The following is a 23,903-nucleotide window of genomic DNA, read 5'->3' as shown; positions in this document are numbered from 1 at the left end:
CTCAGGCGTCATCGGTGGGGCTATGCAGTCACAACTCTAAACCAAATATCAACAACCTGCCTTATTTAAGGTAAACTACCGCGAATGCAATAATTCCACCCTTGAGATGCAAAACAGCGACATCTTTCGTAAAAACGAGGAAGACGAAAAGTCTCAGATACAAAGTTTACTGTAATAAAACAATTAAAACTTGTAATAAAATTTGTATATGACATTTTTCGTCTTCCTCATTTTTACGAAAGATGTTTCCTTTAATAAGGCAGGCTGTTGATATTTGGTTTAGAGTTGTGACTGCATAGCCTCCACTAAGGACACATAAGATGCAGAACTAGCTATCTGGAGATCGTGGTCCAACTCTGAATCAAATAAAAACAAAAACTGCCTTTCATGCAGTAAAATATGAAACGTGCAGTACAGCTCAATATACATTGCGTCCATAAAGTAACGCATAAATTCGTTATTTCGTAAACCGGTGCCTTTAAGGAAAAATTCTTAAGCTACGATTTTTTGGTATGTATACAGGAACAAGGGAGAGACATGAACAAGGTGGCTAGCAGGTTTATTTAGTAAAATTATGGAAGTTGGACAAATGCCAGATGAATGGAGAAGCAGTATAGTAGTACCTGTGTACAAAAACACGGGAGATATACAGCAGTGTACAAACTACAGGGCTATAAAACTGCTTAGCCACACCATGAAAATATGGGAGAGAGTAATTTATAGACGGATACGTGAAGAGACCGACATATCCGAGAATCAATTTGGCTTTATGCATGGCAGATCAACAACAGACGCAATTTTCATTGTAAGGCAACTGATGGAAAAATACAGGAATGAAGAGACCAACGCTCATATGGTATTCATTGATCTTGAGAAAGCACACGATAGAGTTCCTCGAGAGATTCTGTTGTGGGCACTCAATAAGAAAGGAGTCCTTGGTGTATATGTAAAGATTGTGAGGGATATGTATGAGGGAGTAATGACTAGTGTTAGGACAGGTGTGGGAGAGACTGATAAATTTCATGTGAAAGTAGGATTGCACCAAGGCTCGGTGCTTAGTCCGTATTTATTCTCATTAGTTTTGGACCAGATAACAGCGAAACTACAGGGTAACATTCCATGGTGCTTAATGTATGCTGATGCTGTCGTGTTAGTAGGAAATAGTGAAAGAGACTTAGAACAAAAATTGGAACAGTGGACACGATCTCTGGAGGAAAAAGGTTTAAAACTTAGTAGGACAAAGACAGAGTATTTGGAATATTCATTTAAAGATGGAGTTACTACAAATATAATGGTATCTTTGGATGGCGAACTGATTGTAAAAAGCAATAGTTTTAAGTACCTGGGATCGGTATTACAGAGTAATGGAGAAATAGATGGAGATGCATGCAGTAGAATTAGGGCTGGATGGCTGAAGTGGAAGGAAGCGAGTGGTGTGTTGTGTGACAGAAAAGTTCCAATATAGCTGAAAGGAAAATTCTATAAAACAGCCATAAGACCGGCTATGATGTATGGAACTGAATGTTGGGCAGTGAAACAGAAAGAGGAACAACGAACGCATGTGGCGGAGATGAGAATGCTTAGATGGATGAGTGGAGTGACAAGAAAGGATAAAATTAAAAATGAGTATATTAGGGGAAGTCTAGGTGTGGCACCAATTGATGCCAAAATAAGAGAGCATAGGCTGAGATGGTTTGGTCATGTTCAACGTCGAGACGTTAATCATCCAATACGAAGAGTATTGGATGGTAAAGGGGATTAATAATGATATGACCCAGGATAGAATTGTGTGGAGAATGAAATTAGGGAAGCCGACCCCGCATAGGGATAAGGCAAAGAGAGTGATGATGATGATGATAATGATTTTTTGGCATGTATATCATACTAGTGACATCATCCATCTGAGCGTGATGACGTAATCGACGATCTTTTTAAACGAGAATAGGGGTCATGTGATAGCTCATTTGAAAGGGTATTTAATTTTCTATTCACTAATATAAACATTAACATAATTATTTATACAGGGTACTCAAAAAACATTTTTTTTTTATTAAAATAATTGAGACAAAAAGAAGAATGTATGTAATTAATTTAATTTAAAATACATATTACTAGTGCCAAAAAACAGAAAAAAAATTTATTTGACAAATAAAAATTGATTTTCGCTTAAACGAAATGTTCAAACTACCAAGGGGTAGGTGGGTGGCAGCTTTAACATTAAATTTAAGCGAAAACCAATATTTATTTGTCAAATAAACATTTGTTTCTTGTTTTCTGACAACAGCATAAACTTTAAATTACATACTTAAATTAAATAAATTACATATATATTTTAACCAAAAAAATGTTCTTTAAACACCTTGTATAAATAATTATGTGCCTGGTTATATTAGTGAATAGAGAATTGAATACTCTTTCAAATGAGCTATCACAAGACCCCTATTTTCATTTGAAATAATCATCGATTACGTCATCACTCTCAGATGGATGGCGTCACTAGTATGATATATTATATGGCAAAAATCGAAATTCAAAAAAAAATTATGCGTTACTTTATGGACGCACTGTATACAAGACCTTAATAAGGCCAATTTTGATATATAGGGCTAAAATGTGGACCTTATTTCAAAATGATGAAAGACTTCTTGGTATTTTTGAGAGAAAAATTCTTAGAATGATTTTTGGGGCACTAAATGAAAATGGGCTATGGCGTAGAAGACACAACTTTGAACTATATCAGTCATAGACCAATATAAATATTGTGAAATTAGTGAAAGTGCAGAGAATCAGATCAGCTGGACACATTGCTAGGATGTCAGATCACGAATACACGAAGAGATTAACATTTTTAAAACCATAGGACACAAGAAGTAGAGGACGACCACGAAGAAGATGGATTGATGGTGTAAAAGAAGATCTAATGATTTTAAGAGTCAGAAGATGGAGGGAAGTTGCCAGGAATCGACAGGAGTGGCGACTTCTTTGCGAGCAGGCAAGACTGCACTTGTTTGAAGAGGGGCCATCGATTTATTCAGTCTTCGGTCAAAAAATCTGAAGAAACTCTTTTGAAATCTACTTAAGATACGAAACCTATTAATTAATTCACAGAGAAGTTTTAAGAAGTTTTTTGACAAAGTTTACGATGTTGTTTATATGGTTTGTTTATGTAGAGCTTATAAAAAGTTTTAGTTTTTTAGAGCTCCGTTCGTTTGGCCAAAAATGTAAATGAAAAGCTTTTCTTTTGTTTAAGACATACTTTTCAGCCCGCAAAATGTTTCCAAAGAAAAAGTTTTAACTTTCAATTTAGCGTTTTATACTATTTTAAAAGTAATCGCTAACATAGATTTACTAAAAAAACTTTCCTTAAGCCTTTGATCCTAAAGACACCAGTTTATATCACTTACCTCATAATATCTAAGCTCTCCAAGGGCAGATCCCTTTATTACAGGAGCATGTATACCAGTTTCATTGCTAGCTTTCAACTCAAAACTCACTCCATAGAATGCAACACCTAAAACCGTCTTCTCTTTGGATAGGCCTGCATTGAGCCAGTTCTTAGCGGCTGCCGCTATGTTAGAATGTTCCTTTTCCCAATTATACTCTTTTGAGGAAAAATAAAGAGAGTTATGATTGCCAGTGGAAGAACTCCAACTTCCGTAAAAATCATAAGTTTTGAGATTCACCCAGTCCACTATCCTAAAAGTATAATTTCGGTTACATAGTGTGAACAAACAGACCAACATGTGCAATTGGTAGATTAGTTACCTACCGTAAAATTATCAGGTTAAAATTACATAAATGTGACACAAGATTACTACAGTCGAACCCGCTTATTAGAATCCCTGTTATAGGAATATCCCGGTTTATGGAATATAAATTCACGTTCCCGAAACATTTCCATTTACTCCTTAATAAATTTATCTGTTTATTGTAATAGGATCTAACTAGATAATATCGCTTATTAGCATATTTTGCAGGTCAAAGAATATTTTTTTTACAATTTACGAAAAATTTATTTATGTTTGGTATTATGGTTTGTCGTCAACGGCCTGTAGTGCTGGATTAGATATTATTAGGGTAATAAATATTTATTACTTTGTTACGAATATCAATTCGATCTTTAGCATGGCCGACAAATGCATGGGTCATAAAATAATTTTTATTTGTCTACACAAAGGCACTGTTGCCTGTTATAAAATTGTTAGAAGCAGTTTATTTAGAATTCACTCAGAGAGTACCTACCTGTTTGCAAGATGTAAATTATGGCTTTGTTAAATTCGAAAAGAAGAGAAAAGAACAAGAATGTAACAATCCATTTCTTGACGTCAATAAAACTTCTATTCAACCAATGGATTAAGGATGACCACACGGATTAACAACGAAAAAGCTATAATTACCAATAATTTCTCAAGGAAAAAAGTAATTTTGTTATATTTGCATTTTAATAAGAAAATATTTACATATCTACATATTGCTACATTTCATATTAATTCCCTAATGTATTCATTCACATACATGTAATGTAATTTGGTATTTAACACATACATAGATAAGTACTAGTTACACTACTGTATTATTGACGTAAAAAGACCTAAAACCATTTACATACACTGTCTATGTAGGTACATAATATATGATATACATATTGGCATAGTATGTAATAAAACTACATATTGGAATAGTATGTAAAACTACACATTGGCATAGTATGTAAATAATATTATTACGTATATTCGGTAACACTTATTTCGACTAGCCACCAATGATCGGTTATTAGAATATCCCGGTTATAAGAATATTTTTGCATTGCACAAAGGCTATTCCAATAAGCGGGTTCGACTGTATCTTATCTAATAGGAATATTACGTTAACAACTTCTAATCACAAATTACCTATACTTTAAGAAATGGAGATTACAACCAAGCAATACAAAATCTGAAGTACCAGCTTTTTATCTCATCAAACACAGAATTGCGCGTGTATTTTAATAAAAAAGTGTTAAAACACAATAAATAACCCGAAATACCTTGGAGTTACCCCAGACAGGACGCTAAGAATCAGTCATATCGACTTGGTCGACATTCAGCTATACCGTGCTATGCGTATGATAATAGGCACAATTATGCACAACCCTATAATATGGCTATCCACCCCTTGTGACTTAGCACCACCCATCATACATCGCGAACATGCATTGGTTAAAGCATAAAACAAAATTATAAATAGTCCTCAACTTCCAGTCCACAACTATATCCCGATATATATCCCAATATTCTTGGAAATCGTCTTCTAATCAGGTTACCTCCCCTGAAATCCGCTCAAGCAATCCAAATCTGCAGCAATCCAATTTTAACTTAAATGCCCGATGAGGAGAAGAATGGGAAAGTAAGACAGACCCGCATTACCATAGTCTAAAGGACATAAGAGACAAACCTAACGAATTGGAACGTCCCAGTAATATTTTAGCAGCCCTTAATCGAATCAGAACAAACTGTGGAAGATGCGCCGACTGCTTCTACGGATGGAGTAAACTTCTCTCGCCTTCTCGTGACAGCGACGTTGCAACTGCATATAACATTGACTGATCATTCTGCCAATAAATTAAGAATAACCTAAAGAAAAATGGAAAGAGCAATGTTAGAAATAACAACAGAAGATATTGTACCAAATAGGATATTGAGAAAGAGGGGTAAATTGACAGATGTCATAAAAAAAATGGCACAAGCCAAATGGAGATGGGCTTTACATGTAGCATGTTTAAATGATAATAGATGGACCACAAACACACATAAAATGGAGACCTAGAGAAGATAGAAGACACCGAGATAGACTACCAAAAAGATGGATAAATAACTTGAGAAAAACAGTGGGAAATTGGATACAGAAGGCACAAGATAGAGAGCAATGGAAGAATATGGAGGAGACCTATATCCAACGGTGGATGTAAGAGGTTGAGAAATGATGATGATGATGATCGTATTTTGCACTAACATTTTGGGAACCACTGCGCTATCAGTGTATTTTTTCTCATACTTACCCATCCATTTTCTTAGGATCGTATCCCGCATCTTCCAATCCAGGTCGTACGGTCACACATAATAGCCATCTTTGCTTCTTAAAGTTATTCTTTATTTTCTCTAACAGACGGATATATCTCTCCTAAAAGAGCGAGAGAGATAAACATTTTTTTAATGCATATGACCAACTATTTATTCCAAACTTTGATTCCAGATATCAATTCAAGAAAACCATTTATGTACAGAAAACAAGTAGGTACACTTATAGACCGTCGGAGTTCAATGGAGTTCAGCAACGATTTTCTCCCTTATGCCTTTTGGACCAAGAGCTAGCAACGTCCGAAAAAAAGTATTTTAAGACAACTGGTTCTTTAATATATTATTCCCTATGCTTCCTCGAACACCGTACCGACCATCTGGCTAATGATACAGGTTGCGTTCATTACTGCGCAGCACACTTGTACAGGTAAATATATCGAATTTAAAATTAGTTTAAGACGAAAAATTTTTTTGTCATTACTTTTTAAACATTATTAGAAATATGAACTATAATTGCCAGACATTTCTGTGGTTTAAAAAGTAATGACAAATAGTTATTTTCCTAACTAGTGCGGAAAGTGATACTTTCACGCACGAGACTGCCGTTGACCCGAACGACGCGATAGCGGAGTTCGGGAAAGCAGTCGAGTGCGGGGAAGATACTTTCCGCATGAGTTAGGAACAATATTATTTCTAGGGCTCGTACGTTTGGAAAAAAGCCACAAAAAATAGAGTTATATCAATTTTTGTTTAGAAGTGAAAATACACAAATTAATTCTTTGACAAGGTTGCCAAAACCAAACTTTCAATATAATGGGTTACCAAGACGATGGTATTGGTTTCCATGACGGCGATTCAAAACTGTAATTGTCTACTGATCTGACTTTTAAATATTGTATCAAAATAATTTTATTTCATCGAATTATCTCGCTAATTTCATTAAAACATGAACATAATAAAAATAAATTTGAAATAAATTAGTAAATAATAACTAAATATTAGTTCATTGCATGTATTATAATATATTATAATGCCGTATTACAAGGTATTTTACTTTTCCGCAAGTCGTGCGGGAAAATTTACTTTCACGCACGCCATGCGGGAACGTGCAACTTTCGGAAACGAAATGCGTGCGTGAAAGTGGCACTTTTAGCACGGCCGTAGAAAAAAAAATGTTTCGTCCTAAAATAATTTAAATTCAATATACAGGGTGATTGATGAGTGTGATAAAGCTCAGTATATTCGCTATAGTAATAGATATACCCTATTCCACGAACACACGACTGTTGTGGATTATCTCGACAACGAATATTTTACTGTGCAAATTATGAAAAACGAAAGTAAATTGCAAAATACATTGTTGTTTATTGGAACAATTATTAGAGCCATTTACTTTCGCACTTCTTATGTTGCACACTAAAATATTCGTTGTCGCGATAATCCAAGACAGTCGTATATTCGTGGAATTGCCCATATCAATAAAAGTAAAGAGCATCATTACGATAACTTTCCTGATGAGAACTAAAGGGTTCGAAATGGCCATAGAAAGGGGGTAATGGTCTCTGAATTGAAAATAAAAATAATGCCTTCTTCTACCTACGTTCTTACTCACGTTTTGAGTATTAGGAGACAGTTTCGTTGATCTTTGCCTCGATGAATTGACGTGTAGTGGAGTGCAACTATTTAGACCCCCACGTCTCTGCATTCATCACCCTTTATTCCTTGTAAATTGTAGAAGGATGGGGCATAGGTATAAGAGAGAATCTGTTTCCGAACTAAGAAATCCAAAGATTTTATTAAATTTTTAAACATTTATTTGTTTAAAGATGGAGTCTTTTGGTTTCGACAATTTGTTTTTAAGAATTGTTGATATAGTCGGTTCGCTAAACTCAGACACAACTTTCTAGTGATTTTAGTAAGTAATTTTGCCAATTTCGTAAAATTGGCAAAAAGATAGTTACTAAATAGTTAATAATTACTAAATAGTTAGTAATTTTGCCAGTGGCGTGCTGGAACTTTTCAAGCGGCCCGGTGATTTTATAGAAAAGCGGCCTCCCATCCGCATTTTACCTTCTATTATCAGGATGTTTTATTGGGTATTTAAAAAAACAAAAAAAAAAGCAAAAATATAAATTATTTTTGAATCAAACATAAAACTTTGAATTCAATGATTTTTTTCTTAATTTGCTATATTTTTTCATTTAAGAATAATAAATCTTACAAATAATAATTGGCATGTATGACAATATTGTATGCAGTAAGGCAGAAACCATAATTTCCTAAATAAATATAATATGAATTTGATGTAATTAAGGTACATGTAAAATAAAATTGAGAATTTTTCAATTATGTATGTATTAGGTTGCATTTTAGTAAATCAATTATACAAGAGAGTACAAATACAAGTACAGTGCAAATACTTTAATTTGACAATATTTAAAATGTTAATAGAACGCAATAATCTAAATATTCTTTTGCAATTATTTTATAAAATAATTACTTAACTCTCGATCAATAATTTCCGCATTAAAATAGATTTTTGAGCAAATTCGTCGATTATTTCATCATTTTTAAGCTCATACAAAGCTTATTTTTCTATAGCTATTAGCATAAAAGTGATCTTGTGTTAAAGTACTTCTTAACCGATTTTTTATGTATTTCAATGTTGAAAAGCTTTTTTCTCTAGATACTTGTGTCAATGAAAGAGTTAATAAATGCTTTATATTATACTATTTAAATTTGGATAAGCACACTGATATAAGTTAGACTTATGCAAAACAGCGTAACAGCAAGCTATACAATATTTACACATTTTAGTACCACACGGAGGTGAGGTTTTCACGATATCAACATTGTCATTTGTTACTTCATGTTCATTATCACTTGGATTAATAATATCATCCTTCATATTTTCTGTAGGCTGAACATATTCATCATTAACTCCATCTTCTATAATCTCATTATTTTGCAAAATCCTATTTTTAATATAATCCATTTATCAGCAAAATCCATAAGTTTTTCTCTAATTGCAGTCACAGATGATAATATGGTAGGATAAAACTTTCTTAATTTTTCAGTAAATGATTTAAATGCCATCAAAAGTATACCATTTTTTTATTGTATCAAAATTTCTAGGATGTAGAGTGCTTATATCATTATAAAACAATTTGATTTGTCTTGATCAAATCGCTTTTAGATACTTTCAATAATTCGGTCAAAAATGAGCAAGACGTTTTTCCATTTTTTAGTTATGCAGAGTACATACATGTTTGACGGAAATTGGAAAACCATAAATATACTTGTATGTATGAAAATAAATAATATTATCTGTAGCAATCTATTTATGTATATAGACTATAGAATCTTACTCATTTACTTAAACTGTACTACACAATTAACAAAAAATTTGATTTTTTTAAATATTTTATTAATATTATTAGCAAAATTAACCGATTAAACATTAAAAATTTTTTTTTTGTTACATCTAAAAATTTTTGTGAAAACCTATTTGACCAGCCTCAAGAGGCCGCGGCCTCTCGGTGATTGCACCGATTCATTTATATGGCCAGCACGCCACTGGCTGAATTTTGCCAATTTTGGCAAAATTGGCCAAAACCAAAAAATTACCTACTAAAATCACTAGCCAGTGGTGTCTGAGTTTAGCGAACCGACTCTATTGCTAATTTTCCTTATATCGAATACAGGGTGAGTCAAAACGCAAGTATGTACATTCATTTCTCAGAAATTTTAAATGGAACACTCTGTATTTTATATCATTATCGGAAAGTATCATTACCGTACTTCAATTTTTGCATAATATTCCCTATGCCTAAATTTGTTAGTTTTCGAGATATTTTTATTTTTCAGAGCAAGTTATTAATTAGGGTGTTCTATTTAAAATTACTGAGAAAATAATGTACTTGCGTCTTGACGCACCCTGTATTCGATATAAAGAAAATTAGCAATATTAACTATTTTTATAAATTTTGACAATCAACAAAAAAATATGGCACCAATAAACCATTGCTGATGTGCTTATTTTTATGCATACAGGGAGCTGAACTTATTACAATTTTCATAGACCATTAGTTATAACTTTATATTTTTGTGATGGGGAGGTTAAGAAGAATATAAAATTAGATATGGGGTATTCTATTTAAAGAAAACAAAAGTTTGGTGTGCCACTATGTTATCGAATACCCTGTAACATTCTAACTAATTTTGTAATGTGAAGCTCAAAATTTGCTACAATTTTTGTTATTAACTTGTATCGCTATCTATTACTATAACGTATTTACGAAGCTTTACCCCACTCATCAATCACCCTGATTTTGTATTTACCTATACAGGTGCGCTGCTCAGTAATGAACGCAACCTGTATCAGCAGCCAGATGGTCGGTACGGTGTTCGAGGAAGCATAGGGAACAATATATGAAAGAATCAGCTGTCTTAAAATACTTTCTCGAAAACGTGTGAGAGTGTTTCTCTTAGATCATTTGAGAGTGTGTACTGAAAGATGAAATCAAGGGGCATCCTAGTGAAAATGTAATTTTGTTTTGTATAGAAAATCGCATGTGCTGCTACGATCCTTATGCCTTTTTTCATATCGACAGATAAGTATTCTTCTTCTTCTAATAGCGCTACAACTCTGTGTAAGTCTTGGCCTGCTTAATAATGTTCTTCCATCCTGCCCTATCGGATGCTTTCCTTTGCCACTTCCTGATGTTCATAGTTTTAAGATCCCCATCTACGTCGGCGTCGTTTATCCATCTTTCACGGAGCCTTCCTCTTGTTCTATTTCCTTGGGGCTTCCAACTCTGGATTACTTTTACAGCTCGATTTTACAGCTCGACATTCTTTCTAAGTGACCAAGACAGTTTAGTTTTTGTGACTTTACAAATCTAACAATAGTTATGTAGGGAAATAGGTGTGCTACTCACAATGTTATTATTCGATTTTATTTATTTAAAAATTGTAAAAGGTTGAGCGACCGGTTTCGATGTTTAAAAGTTTTACATCATCCTGAGGCCTCCTAGAAACAAAGATATCAGTACAGACAATTACAGTTCTTCATTGCCTTTAGGTGGTACATACTTATTGAGATAGTGGTAAATAGAAAATTAGTGGCAGTCAGTTGCCATCGACCGTTTAAGATATGAGGTTGTAGCAAATAGCTGAACCTCAGGACGTGTGCCCACTCATGTGAGGGTCAAGTGGTGACTGGTGCTTATTCATGAATTATTTATAACATCCATGTCATTTAAAACAAGTTTTGTATCCATATATTTTAAATTTTGGTGGCTTAGCATGTGAACATTCTGTTCATCACTGATGATGATCTAAATTCAGATCGAAAATGTTCCGTATTTGTGATGTATATATGACGTATCTGCATATTGAATTTTAAAAAAATTATATACCTTTTATAAAGGATTTTAATTAGATTTTTTTAAACATTAATAATTTTTTAAAAAACCCTCTATTATTAGGTGGTTAGAATATATTTTGTAAACCATACAAATAGATTAATTAAAACAAATACCTTATCATCCACTTCTGGGTAGAACCAAAATATATCCAATCCATCAAACTGGTAGGTTTGTATTATTTTTGCCGCACTTGATAAGAAAGCTTTTGTTTTATTGTTATTGTTAGCAAGTTCTCTAAAAAGTGATGAGTTCGTGCCTCCGCTACCACCAACGCTTAGTAATACTTTTAAACTTTTGTTCCTCTTTTTTAAATCAGTTGTCATCTTAAACAAACCTAAAAAAATGTGGTTAAGGGGGAGTAAGGTTTGAAATATTTAATTTTTTTATTATTTCAAATAAATGTGCATACTTTCAAGAATACCTTCCGAAAATTTCAGATTGATCGGAGTAAAATTACCAGAGATACAACGTGTTGAATATCCCTCCCTTCGACTAGCTTTGCCACGGCTTCGCGCCATCACGCTTAAGCGTAGTAAGAAATGTTAAACATCTGTTCGCCTTCTCTTTTGTAGATTACTCCGCGATTCAAAAAGCATATTCCAATGTGCATCACTTTAAGATTTGGCAGACAAATAAGAAGATGAAGATGCAGTTGTCAAAATTTTAAACTCATTTTTCTCAAAACTGCTTTTTCAAATGCGGTGGCCATTGCAACTGAAAAAATACTTGACCGATCTAGTTGAAATTTTGCACAGATTTTCTTTAGACATTTCATGAGGTAGCAATGTCGAGATATCTTTCGTTTTGTGCTTTTTTTTTGTTCAACAATAATAAATCTGTTGATTTTCACAAAATTTTTACCAAAAATTTCGTAGTTTTTACTTCTGAGCGATACCAAAAATTCAAAAATCATTAAAAATAAAATAAAACTCGACGTTATTACCTCGTGAAACTCATAAGCTAATTAAATCTTTTTGAATTTTTTGTTTCGTGTGATCCAGTGACAAGTTCTGATGTCCACCGCAAAATGCATTTTTTAGCTGCCTGTCAAAATTTGTCACCAATGGCTTATTTTTCAATATTTTGGATTAAGTTTTTTTTAAATATCCTTTGAATTGTACTTAATATGTTTATTTAATTTAAAAATAAAATAATTCTACCCTAACTTCGAAAAAAAAATTACAAAAGTGTGCTTGATATGTTGATTTCAAACCCTTAAAGGTAGTTTGAGAATTAATAAAATAACATTTAGTAACTAAATAATCAATGGACTACCAAAAAGCATTTGATATATGTAGTTCAACACCGAAAAATGATGGATGTTCTAACAAAAACCCGAATGGATGATAAGAACAAATCTTGGACATGAACCAACGAAAACAGAGAACATCTTTAGTGAAGCCTAGGAAAATTGTGAACATGGAAGACTCCTAAATGGAGGATAAACAATATGCGCTATGCAGATGACACCGTTATTTTTGCAGACAATTTGAACAGTTTACAGCAACTAATAAACCAAGTAAATGAGGTAAGTGAAAGATTTGGACTACAAGTAAACATATTAAAAACTTAATTTATGGTCATCAGCAAAAATTAAATTAAAGACGCCCAACTGCTTATCAAGAATACACCAGTGTATACCTATCTCGGAACCATAGTCAACGAACAATGGGATCACTCACAAGAAGTAAAATGTAGAATAGAAAAGGCTAGGAATACATTCAATAACATGGTTAAACTCTTTAAAAGCCATAACCTTAATCTGGAGATAAAAGTAAGGCACCTACGATGTTATATCTTCTCAATATTATACTACGGAGTTGAATCATGAACACTCACTGAAGCGATGGAGAAAAAACTTCAAGCTTTTTATATGTGGCTTAAAAGGCGAATCCTAAGTATATCATGACGGACAAGATAACCAACGAGACCGTTTTACGAAGAAGGGGGAAAGAAAAAAAGGTGTTGTATACCTTTAAAAGGAGAAAGTTAGATGAAGTAAAGAAACACAGACTTACAATCATTTAATAATACTTCGACGACCGGTTTCGATCTCTACACTATTCAGATCATCTTCAGGTCGGCGTTACAAGTAGTTAAATGATGCCGTTACAAGGGATGCTTTGTAAGTTCATCGATAACATGTTTAAACGTCCACCTACCTGAAGATGATCTGAATAGTGTAGAGATCGAAACCGGTCGTCGAAGTATTATTAAATGATTGTAAGTCTGTGTTTCTTTACTTCATTTAATATGGACTCACATATGCAACCCATTCAACATTTGAGAAAGATAGAATTTCTCTGACACATAATGAGAAACGGCACTAAAAACAGATTACTGAAGGTACTCCTTCAAGGCAAAGTATTCGAAAAGCGGGAAATTAGAGAAGAATATTATCTTGGTTAAATAACCTAATGTAATGGTTTTGCACAACAACAACAACTATTCTATTTAAAGCGTCAGTTAATAAAATAATTAAGATAGCCAGATATTCGAAACGATTGGGCAGCAAAAAAAGAAAAAGAAATAATCAATATTTAACGCAAAAAATTTTAAAGTACATGCAGAGATATAGAAAACACCCCTTTCAGATCTATCGATCTGAAATGCCTCTATTCCAAGCACTACTTTATACAGAATAATTATAAAGCATTATTATAGTTACTAATAATTAAAAGTTATTATTCACTAATAACCACCACGACCAAAGCAAACGAAGGAAAGCTCAGACGTTTTGAACGAAAATTATTTAACACAGCCAACACGCCACGACATTAACACAGTATAGGATCAGAACCAATATCGAATTAAAAGCACCCTAAAATGACGCCGATATTGTCCAAGAAATTACAACACAGCGACTAAGATGAGCAGGCCGTGTACAGGCAAAAGACCACTCGGACGTCCCAGAATGCGATGGAAAGATAACATCCACCCAGATCTCCGGAAAATGAATATTCCATTTGACCCTAGGTTGATGGAAGACCGAATAAATTGGAAAACAGTTGTACAGTCAGCCAGGACCCACCCAGGGTTGTAGCGCTACGTGATGATAATGAATAATACTTACCCATCCCTTTATATTTAATGTCCAACGATTCATCTATTCGTATCTCTCCATTTTCATGGAGACCAACAAATTGGTAGATTAAATGAGTGCACAACGAAGGTTCAAAAGTGTCCGGAGTTGCTCCACTATAGGCTCTCCAACTAGCGTAAATGCACACTACTTTAATTCCGTCGTTACCAATTGCTACAGTATTTGGAGGTTCTGGTGTAGGAGGTGTAGGTGTAACTGGTACTCTTACTTTTGGTTTATATAAAGTCTTAAGGATACACGAAGGTGGGGAACTGCTAAATACTCCATTTCGACAGTATCTGAAAATTTGTTTATTTATAAGATCTCTCAAAGAAGATAGAATTGATGAAAATAAGAGACAGCTAATGTTCCGTTTCAGCTCAGAGATGATCAATCATCCCCTTTAGTGCAGTCATTGAAGGTTTTCACCTCCGATTTCGTTGAACCTCCATCGATTTTCATGAAAATTGGTGAGCAGTTAGAGGATACCTCAAGGAACAATCGTGATATGATGCCAACTTGAGCTTTTACCCTTGGGGTGGATGCCACCCCTTTTCTGGGGTGAAAATTATTTTATTAAAAATAATACCACAAATTGATAGAGGGACAAATTCTAAGCAAAATTTCTTATATTAAGTTATTAACATAAATCAATACTTTTTGAGTTATTAAAGATCAAATATTTTATTTATTCGTAAAAATATGCATGTTTTAAAGCTGTTTTTCACGTATAACTCAAAAACTATTAGCTTTTACAAAAAACTTATTCTTACAAAAATTGAAGACAATAAAAAATTGAATACATTATTCACTCAAAGTACTAAACTAATGTTAATTCAAAGTGATTTATGGGTAATTGAATGTATATTTTTTTCGATAAGCACTCAAATCTAAGTTCTCAAGCTTAAATAACGGGAAAACGATGCATTTTATAAAATATAACTGCTAAACACTTATCAAAGTACTTCGGAATACCTAACAAATGAGCTCCAGAAGAAGTTCATAGCATCAAAATTAAGCAAGTTATGATGAAACTGAGAATCCTTTCGAATTTTTTAGGAGAAAGTGAAAAATATAACATACGCCATTTCCACAAAAATTAAAAATAAAATTTTTAAAATTATCGTTATTTTCATTTTCTTTTGATAATAATAACTATAAAAATACTCAATATACGTAAAAATGGTAAATTACCAAATTTTAGTTTTTTCTATACTAAATATTATACCTGTTTTACCATTTCTGTAGGGTGAAAATTAACCGAGATAGAAACGTTTAAAGCTTAAATTTTGCTGCAAGAACCATGTAATCGTGGCATCTTCGATTTTTAAAAAAGAAAGGGGTTTAAAAGATGACATTCAATGCATTTTAATAGCCTTTGGAATTACCTTTCAAACCGTTTTTAGGAGAACCTGATATCTTAAAAATTAACGGAGTTACTAAAAAAAGACCATAACATTTTTTAGAAAAATTTTTAAAAGATAAAGTTTGAAAAATTTTTGGAGCATAAATTTTAATGCTATTAACTTGTTTTGTATCTCGTTTGATAGATATTTCTAAGTACTTTTACAAATATTTAATAAATTTATGTTATAAAGTGCATCATTTTCCCGTAATTTAAGCTTGAATACTTAGATTTGGGTACTCGCCGAAAAAAAATGCATTCAATTACCTATAACTCACTTAAAAGGTTCTTTTAGTAAGGAGTTTATTTAGTTTTTTATTAGCTTCAATTTTGGTAATAATCTCTTTTTTGTAAAAACTTATAATTTTTGAGTTGTACAATAAATATATTATACACGGCTCACTAAAATAATTAGTTACGCCCCTGTACTACTGATTACTTAAAATTCAAGTAGTATTTATGTAACCTTTCTGGAAACTCCAGGTTATTGTTGAGACTCGCATTTGAACCCCTCGCCGGGGCAGATCGTCAAAAGCTTCCTAACGAGAATCATCTCTAATCTATCGACGCTCCCGCTATTCGTAAAAAGGCCGCATTTTACCGGCTTTTTTTGCTATCGTTTTATACCGCTCAGATAATTCAATCTGCTCAGTATTATCGACGATGATTTATTTAGCGTATTAGTGAGTGCCTTACAAATGAACCAAATGGATTATGGAATTCAATCAGAGCTCTGATGTGACACGTCATCAAGGAATAAAACTGTAAGTACTCTACATGTATGTGAACATAACTTATTAGTCGTGATACTGTATGCATTTTGAACCATATACCTCTCGTAGCAAATATTCTTTGTGCCATTTATGCAGATAATACTTTAAATTACATATGAAAAATCGTTATCTACTCTTAACCAGCTTACCTATGGGAATATACTCTATAACCGTACAATAAGTATAGGTTACTATTGTTAAGGATACTTTACGTATTGCCTAAACATTTCTGTTCCATCGAGCCGTATCATATTAATTATTTATTAATTAAATCCTCAAGGTCCTTCGTATTTGCATATTTTGATAATCTCTATTCTGAGAATAACGGTTTTTCATTTATAGTGTCTTTCTGTTGCATTTGGAAATTTCCAAGCCACGCCGCCCCGGCACAAAAATAAAATATTCCTCTCTTTCTGCACTCAAATTCTCAGTATTTAACCCAGCACGTCTCTACAATAGCTGGTAGGTTGTTAAGCCCGGTCTACACGTGCAATTTCAGAAACTACTTGCTTTGTTCAAATAAAGGAGTCGTTTTGTTTGTATGAAAAAATATTTGCATATATTACATTATTTTATTTTCGTAAATATATTTTTCTGTTTATAGTATACAAAAAGTGTACTCATTTCTTGGCTGATAGTACGGGTGTTATAATTTTAACATTGTTTGTTCAACCTTTTGATTTAAATTAAATTTATAATTTTGAATCCGATTAAGCCTGGTTCACAGGTTACAAAAATTATTAAAAATAATTTTGTTTTCTTGCATAAATTGTAAGTTTTTGCTACATTTAGCTTCGCTTAAGCTCATTTTACACTTCTAGAAAACTATAGAAAATAAATAATTGTTTTTTCCTTCAATTTAATTAATTTAAATACTTGTTAAGGGTGTCTCACACTTGCTGAAAAATACCCATTTTGGAAAATTGCATATATTTTGAAATTTTATAGTTTTGCATTTCATATACTAATCTGCGCTCATACAGGGTGATACTATTAAGCCAATCTCACACTATTAAACGTGTAATATATAATATATTGTACATATTCTCTCATTTTCGCATCGATTTATAGGTTTAGACATTTGCAAATAATCTATCTAATCTCACATTCTCGCAACATGGCTGACCGATCAAAATATAACCGACAGAGGCTCACCGCAAAACTTGATATAACCAAGTTGGCTGATTCGGTTCCCACAACTCTTAATTCTCTAAACAAATATAAAATTCGTGAAATAATTTCACAACTCAAACATTCTTACGGACTTTTCCGCGATGCTCAAAATGTGCTGGAGACGATCCCCGAGGAACCTACCCCCTCTACTGATTCCTCTGTGGTTTTTGATAAATATTTGGATACAATTTCTCTATTGGAAGAAAGGTTAGAGGTCATTGAAAGTTCTAATGTGACTGCTACCCCCTCCCTCCAATTTGACCCTAATTCTTCTCTAACCTCACAGTCTATGGCTAGGCAACGAACAGTAAACCTCCCTCGTATTCAGTTAAAACCATTTAGTGGCTTAGTTACTGAATACAATTCATTCATTGAGACCTTTGATACAATAATAGGATCTGATACTACATTAAGTGATCTGGAAAAACTCATTTACCTCAAAAGTTTTCTAACTTCCGAGCCTTTGACGCTTCTCGAGCATATCCCACTCACAGGTGACAATTACAAAATAGCCCGGGATAACCTGACACAAAGGTACGCCAACTCTAAATCGCTTATCAAAACTCTCATCTCTCAAATTCTTGATGCGCCTCCTATTTCTGGAAACGCAAATCACTCACAATTAAGAAATTTTCATACGGTCATGTCAAATAATTTCAAGGCCCTATTGAACTTGAATAGGCCCCCTTCAGATCTCTTGCATTTACTTCTCATACATATCGCTACTCAGAAACTCGACGCACCTACCATTAGGGCTCTTGAGTTCCAATCCGGTGGTAGCCAAGCTACCCCTGATTTTGTCCATTTTCTAGGGGAAATCGAGACACGCGTTGTTCATCTTGAGAATATTCAATCTCAATCAAAACCAAAATCGACTACTACTTCCAGACACTCTTTACACCTAGCCTCAGACACTTCTACCAGTAACCTTTCGCCTCGCTTAGGTCCTAAGAAATGTTCCTATTGCAACGACTCTCACTCGATCTACTCTTGTCCTCAGTTCAAGCAGTTGAATTCTAAAGAACGTTTTAGTTTTGTCAAACAAAATAAATTTTGTATTAATTGTCTTGGGTCTCACATGCTCGATCAGTGTAAATCCAAATTCTCTTGCATAGTTTGTAAATCTCGTCATCACACGTTGCTCCATTTCGACAAAACGGGTCATAGTAACCCTTCCGCGGCTGTTGGCCAACACAACTCAAATAATCATAATAAAACCGCTATCTCAAATAACTCCCATACACAGGGTAATTCACAACAGGGGCCCTCACATGTTAGAGCTCCTGAAACGGAAGTTAATCTTCAAAATTCGACTCCACATTCAATGGCTCTATCTGCAGCCTCGCTTGATAATCATTTGGTGTTATTAAGCACACTCCAGGTCTATCTTGTCGCTCCTAGCGGCAAGAGGGTCTTCGCAAAGGCACTTTTAGACTCGGCCTCACAGGTTTCATTTATTAGTGCTGACCTCGTAAAGGAACTGTCACTCACCACTAGAGATGGAAAATTACGGATCAATGGAATTAACTCCACCTCATCCTCGTCTCAATCTATTGTAGATACAACAATTTTCGCTGTCGCTAACGACGTTCCTTTTGACATCTCGTGCTCTGTACTCCCAAAGATAACAAATCCGCTTCCTCAAATTTCTATTTCGGCGAGCAAACTAAACATACCCTCAGAGATACCATTAGGTGATCCGATGTTCCATGTAACATCCCCAATTGGTATCCTGCTCGGTGCAGACCTGTATAACGATATCATTCAACCTGAAATAATTCGTTTGGGAAAAGGTCTTCCCGTTCTTCAACGCACTCTACTCGGGTACACGATATCAGGGTCAGTTCCAGACTTTGCTCTTAAGTCGAAAAATACTAAAAAGGCTTTGGAATTTTATTCAAACTCTCTCGTTACTTGTTGTTCTCATAACACTCCTTCCGCCGTAAATGAGCCGGTAGTGTCCAACGAGGAACTATCCGATCATTTACAAAAATTCTGGGAGCTGGAAGAAGCCGCTCCTCAGAACACCGATCTCATTAATGATCACCCCGCTGAAATTAATTTTGTAAAACATGTTAATGTTCTCCCCAATGGACGATATGAGTCCACACTCAATCTCAAACTCCCTATCGAAGATATAGACATGGGAAATTCGTTTCTCTCGGCAAAAAGACGTTTTCTCAGTCTCGAGAAACGTTTTCAACTCAACCCTGATTTATTGGAAAAATATCAGGACATTATATCGGAATATCTCAATAACGGACAAATAATTCAAGTGCCGTTAAAAATGCTAAATGACTCAGGTAAACCTAATTACTTTCTCCCTCACTTTCCCGTTTTCAAATCCAACTCTACTACTTCCACTCGTATAGTTTTCGATCCAAACAATAAATCGTCTACGGGAATCTCCCTCAGTGACGTCATAGACAAAGGTTATGTCGTCCAACATGAACTTTTTGACATTCTCGCTAAGTTTCGTCAGTTTAAATTCGCACTAGTAGGCGACATCAAGGCTATGTTCCTACAAATCGCCATTTGTCCCACTGAAACATTTCTGTTAAATTTTCTCTTTAGGGACAATATTCAGCAGCCTTTACGGTGCTATCAATTTCAAAGATTACCCTTCGGGCTCCCAAGTAGCCCATTTATCGCTCAAAGAGTTATCAAGCACATCGCTGACAACAACAAACATACCCACGAACTTGCTACTAGTGTTCTGCAAGAATCTATCTATATGGATGACCTGATCAGCGGTGCTGACAGTCTTCATGAATTAAGTTGTCTTTTCGAACAATTAACTTCTTTGCTAGAAACCCATGGTTTCCTCCTCCACAAGTGGAACTGCAGTTCTTCAGAATTTCTGTCTCAACACAATTTAAATCCCGTCTCTGAAGTCAGTCTTAACTTCACGGGATCTGATAAAGTCTTAGGCATATTCTGGGATTCAGAACGCGACCACTTTTCGTTTAAAACTCCTATCTTCAAATTGGCTAATGTTGTTACTAAACGTACTATTCTCTCCTACATTGCTACTTTGTATGACCCGCTAGGATGGTTATCCCCTGTCCTTGTGAACGCTAAGCTCTTGATACAGGAAATATGGTCCCAGAAACTGGACTGGGATCAACCCATTGACTCACCCATCATTATGAAAAATTGGCAAAACCTCTTATCGACATTCAAAACTATAGAAGAGGTCAAGGTACCTCGATGCTTACTTTTACAAAAGAAAGTTGTTGATGTTCAATTAATTATTTTCACCGACGCATCGGAAAAAATATACAGCACTTGTGTGTATCTCAAAGCGACATACTCAGACTTTTCTGTATCGTCGCGGCTTATCGCTTCTAAAAACAAAATTTCTCCGCTAAAAAATAAACTCACCATCCCCAAATTGGAACTTTGTGGAATAGTGTTGGGAGTCACTCTGGCTCATAGACTTTTTCACATCTTCAAGAAAAATTTGAGTATATCTTCATCTCATCTCTTTGCTGACTCTACAATTGCCTTGTCTTGGATACTTTCTAAAAAACACATTTGGAACATTTTTGTACAAAACAGAATTCAAAAGGTCAATTCCTTGTTGGAAACTTTTCCTTGTGATTTCCATTTCGTCAGAAGTCACGAAAACATCGCTGACCCCGCTTCCAGAGGGATAAATGTCTTTGATAATCCCCAGACCACCGAAGACTGGTTATGCGGACCTAGCTTTATTAGAGACAATCCCATCGATTTTTCTCTTCATCAAATTCCTCATTTTCAGGATGATCTTCCTGAATTAAGGAAGTTAGTTGTCTCAAACATAGCAACAAATCACGAACTCAACGACACCTTTGAAAATCTATTCGCTAAATCTTCTTCTTTTCGTAAAATTCAAAGAATTGTCGCTTATCTTTTTAGATTCATCAGTAATATTAAAAAGAAAATAAATAACTCTCCACGAGATACGGATATATTGACGCCACCCGAAATGGAGATCGCTGATCACGCGATCATCAGGTATATCCAAAGTATCTACTTTAAAAAAGAGATTCTTGAATTGAAAAATGCTAAACTCGTGACCAATAAAGCCATTCGTAAACTCAACCCCTTCCTACAACATAATGATGGGCTGATTCGTGTGGGAGGACGTCTCCGACACGCCCCCATATCGTATAATCAAAAACACCCCATTCTACTTCCTTCTAAATGTCGAGTTGTAGAACTAATCTTGACTCAAGCTCATCATAAGTTATTACATTCAGGCGCGCAAACAGTACTTTCGTATGTCAAAATGAAGTACTGGCCAATTGACGGATTAAGACAGATTAAACGCTTAATTCGTAAGTGTGTAAACTGTTTCCGATTCATGACACCCAATTCTGTTCAACAGATGGCAGATATGCATCCCGATCGTGTACTCCCCACTAGACCCTTCCAAGTCGTCTCAGTGGACTATGGGGGGTTCTTCTTAATTAAGTCCTCACATTTGAGGAAGGCACCGCTTTACAAAGCATACGTAGCCTATTTCATTTGCATGAGCACTAAATGTGTTCATATCGAACTCGTCACAGGATTAAGCGCAGAAGCCTATATTCTTACTCTGAAAAGGTTTATTGCCAGAAGATCCACGCCCAGTATTATTTGGAGCGACAATGCCACAAATTTCCATGGGGCAAAAAATGAAATGCGCGAATTCTATGATTTTTTCTTAAATCAAAATAATTCGGAACAGATTAAGGAATTCTGTACTCAAAACTCCATAACTTTCAAGATGGGTGTTCCCCGCAACCCCCATCAATTCGGCCTCCATGAGGTAGGAATAAAGAGTGTGAAGTATCACCTCTATCGAATTATAGGAAATTCCCACTTCACCTTTGAAGTGTTTAACACAGTATTATGCCAAATCGAGGCTATTCTAAATTCGAGACCCATCACTAGGATGTCGTCTGACGCCAATGACTTCGCTTTCCTATCTCCAGCTCACTTCTTAGTTCAAAGAAGTTTAACCGCGCCCCCTGAACCAAGTGTTTCAGAGATACCTGAAAATAGGTTGAATCTTTTTCAGCGTATTAGTAAAATTCAACAGCAATTTTGGAAATTGTGGAAAAAAGACTATCTTTGCCTCCTGCAGCAAAGAAATAAATGGACCGACCCTACTGACCCTGTCAAGATCGGGGATTTGGTTCTGTTGAAGGAGGATGGTACTCCTCCACTCTTATGGCCAACTGCCAGGGTAATAGATGTATTGCCTGGTAAGGATGGTCTAGTTCGTACTGTCAAGATTCACACTACTCACGGTGATTTTCTTCGTGGTATTACGAAAATCGCTGTGATTCCCCTGGAAGATTAAAATCTATCCCTAGGGGGAAAACTTATCGTTTTCCTCCATTTTATCGTTGTTACCCCTTGTGTATATAAACTCTAATTTCTTCAAACATTTCTTATCGTTGTGCACATCTTTGCCAATCCCCTCTCTTCGAGGTGATATAGGCCATCTCTCTCGCCTGTCGCCCCCGGCAATATGTACAATAAATATATTATACACGGCTCACTAAAATAATTAGTTACGCCCCTGTACTACTGATTACTTAAAATTCAAGTAGTATTTATGTAACCTTTCTGGAAACTCCAGGTTATTGTTGAGACTCGCATTTGAACCCCTCGCCGGGGCAGATCGTCAAAAGCTTCCTAACGAGAATCATCTCTAATCTATCGACGCTCCCGCTATTCGTAAAAAGGCCGCATTTTACCGGCTTTTTTTGCTATCGTTTTATACCGCTCAGATAATTCAATCTGCTCAGTATTATCGACGATGATTTATTTAGCGTATTAGTGAGTGCCTTACAAATGAACCAAATGGATTATGGAATTCAATCAGAGCTCTGATGTGACACGTCATCAAGGAATAAAACTGTAAGTACTCTACATGTATGTGAACATAACTTATTAGTCGTGATACTGTATGCATTTTGAACCATATACCTCTCGTAGCAAATATTCTTT

The 23,903-nt window shown here is 34.8% G+C and overlaps 2 protein-coding genes across 5 annotated transcripts in view; both read right to left on the bottom strand.

Moving 5' to 3' along the window:
- Positions 1-23,903, bottom strand: part of LOC114338870 (uncharacterized) — a 435,637-nt gene that overhangs the window by 52,631 nt on the left and 359,103 nt on the right. For all 4 annotated transcript variants that reach the window (XM_050649561.1, XM_050649559.1, XM_050649560.1 and 1 more), the window contains exons 11-14: positions 14,559-14,866; positions 11,599-11,819; positions 6,038-6,159; positions 3,405-3,696 (exon numbers count right to left, since the gene is read on the bottom strand). In XM_050649561.1, the coding sequence (XP_050505518.1) occupies positions 3,405-3,696; positions 6,038-6,159; positions 11,599-11,819; positions 14,559-14,866 (943 nt within the window). The remainder of the gene's footprint in view (positions 1-3,404; positions 3,697-6,037; positions 6,160-11,598; positions 11,820-14,558; positions 14,867-23,903) is intronic.
- Positions 1-23,903, bottom strand: part of LOC114338869 (uncharacterized) — a 456,134-nt gene that overhangs the window by 171,137 nt on the left and 261,094 nt on the right. The gene's annotated exons all lie outside the window — the stretch shown is intronic.

The sequence above is a fragment of the Diabrotica virgifera genome, chromosome 4, assembly GCF_917563875.1.
Source record: "Diabrotica virgifera virgifera chromosome 4, PGI_DIABVI_V3a".
NCBI lineage: Eukaryota > Metazoa > Arthropoda > Insecta > Coleoptera > Chrysomelidae > Diabrotica > Diabrotica virgifera.
This window is presented reverse-complemented; position numbering and strand designations above follow the sequence as displayed.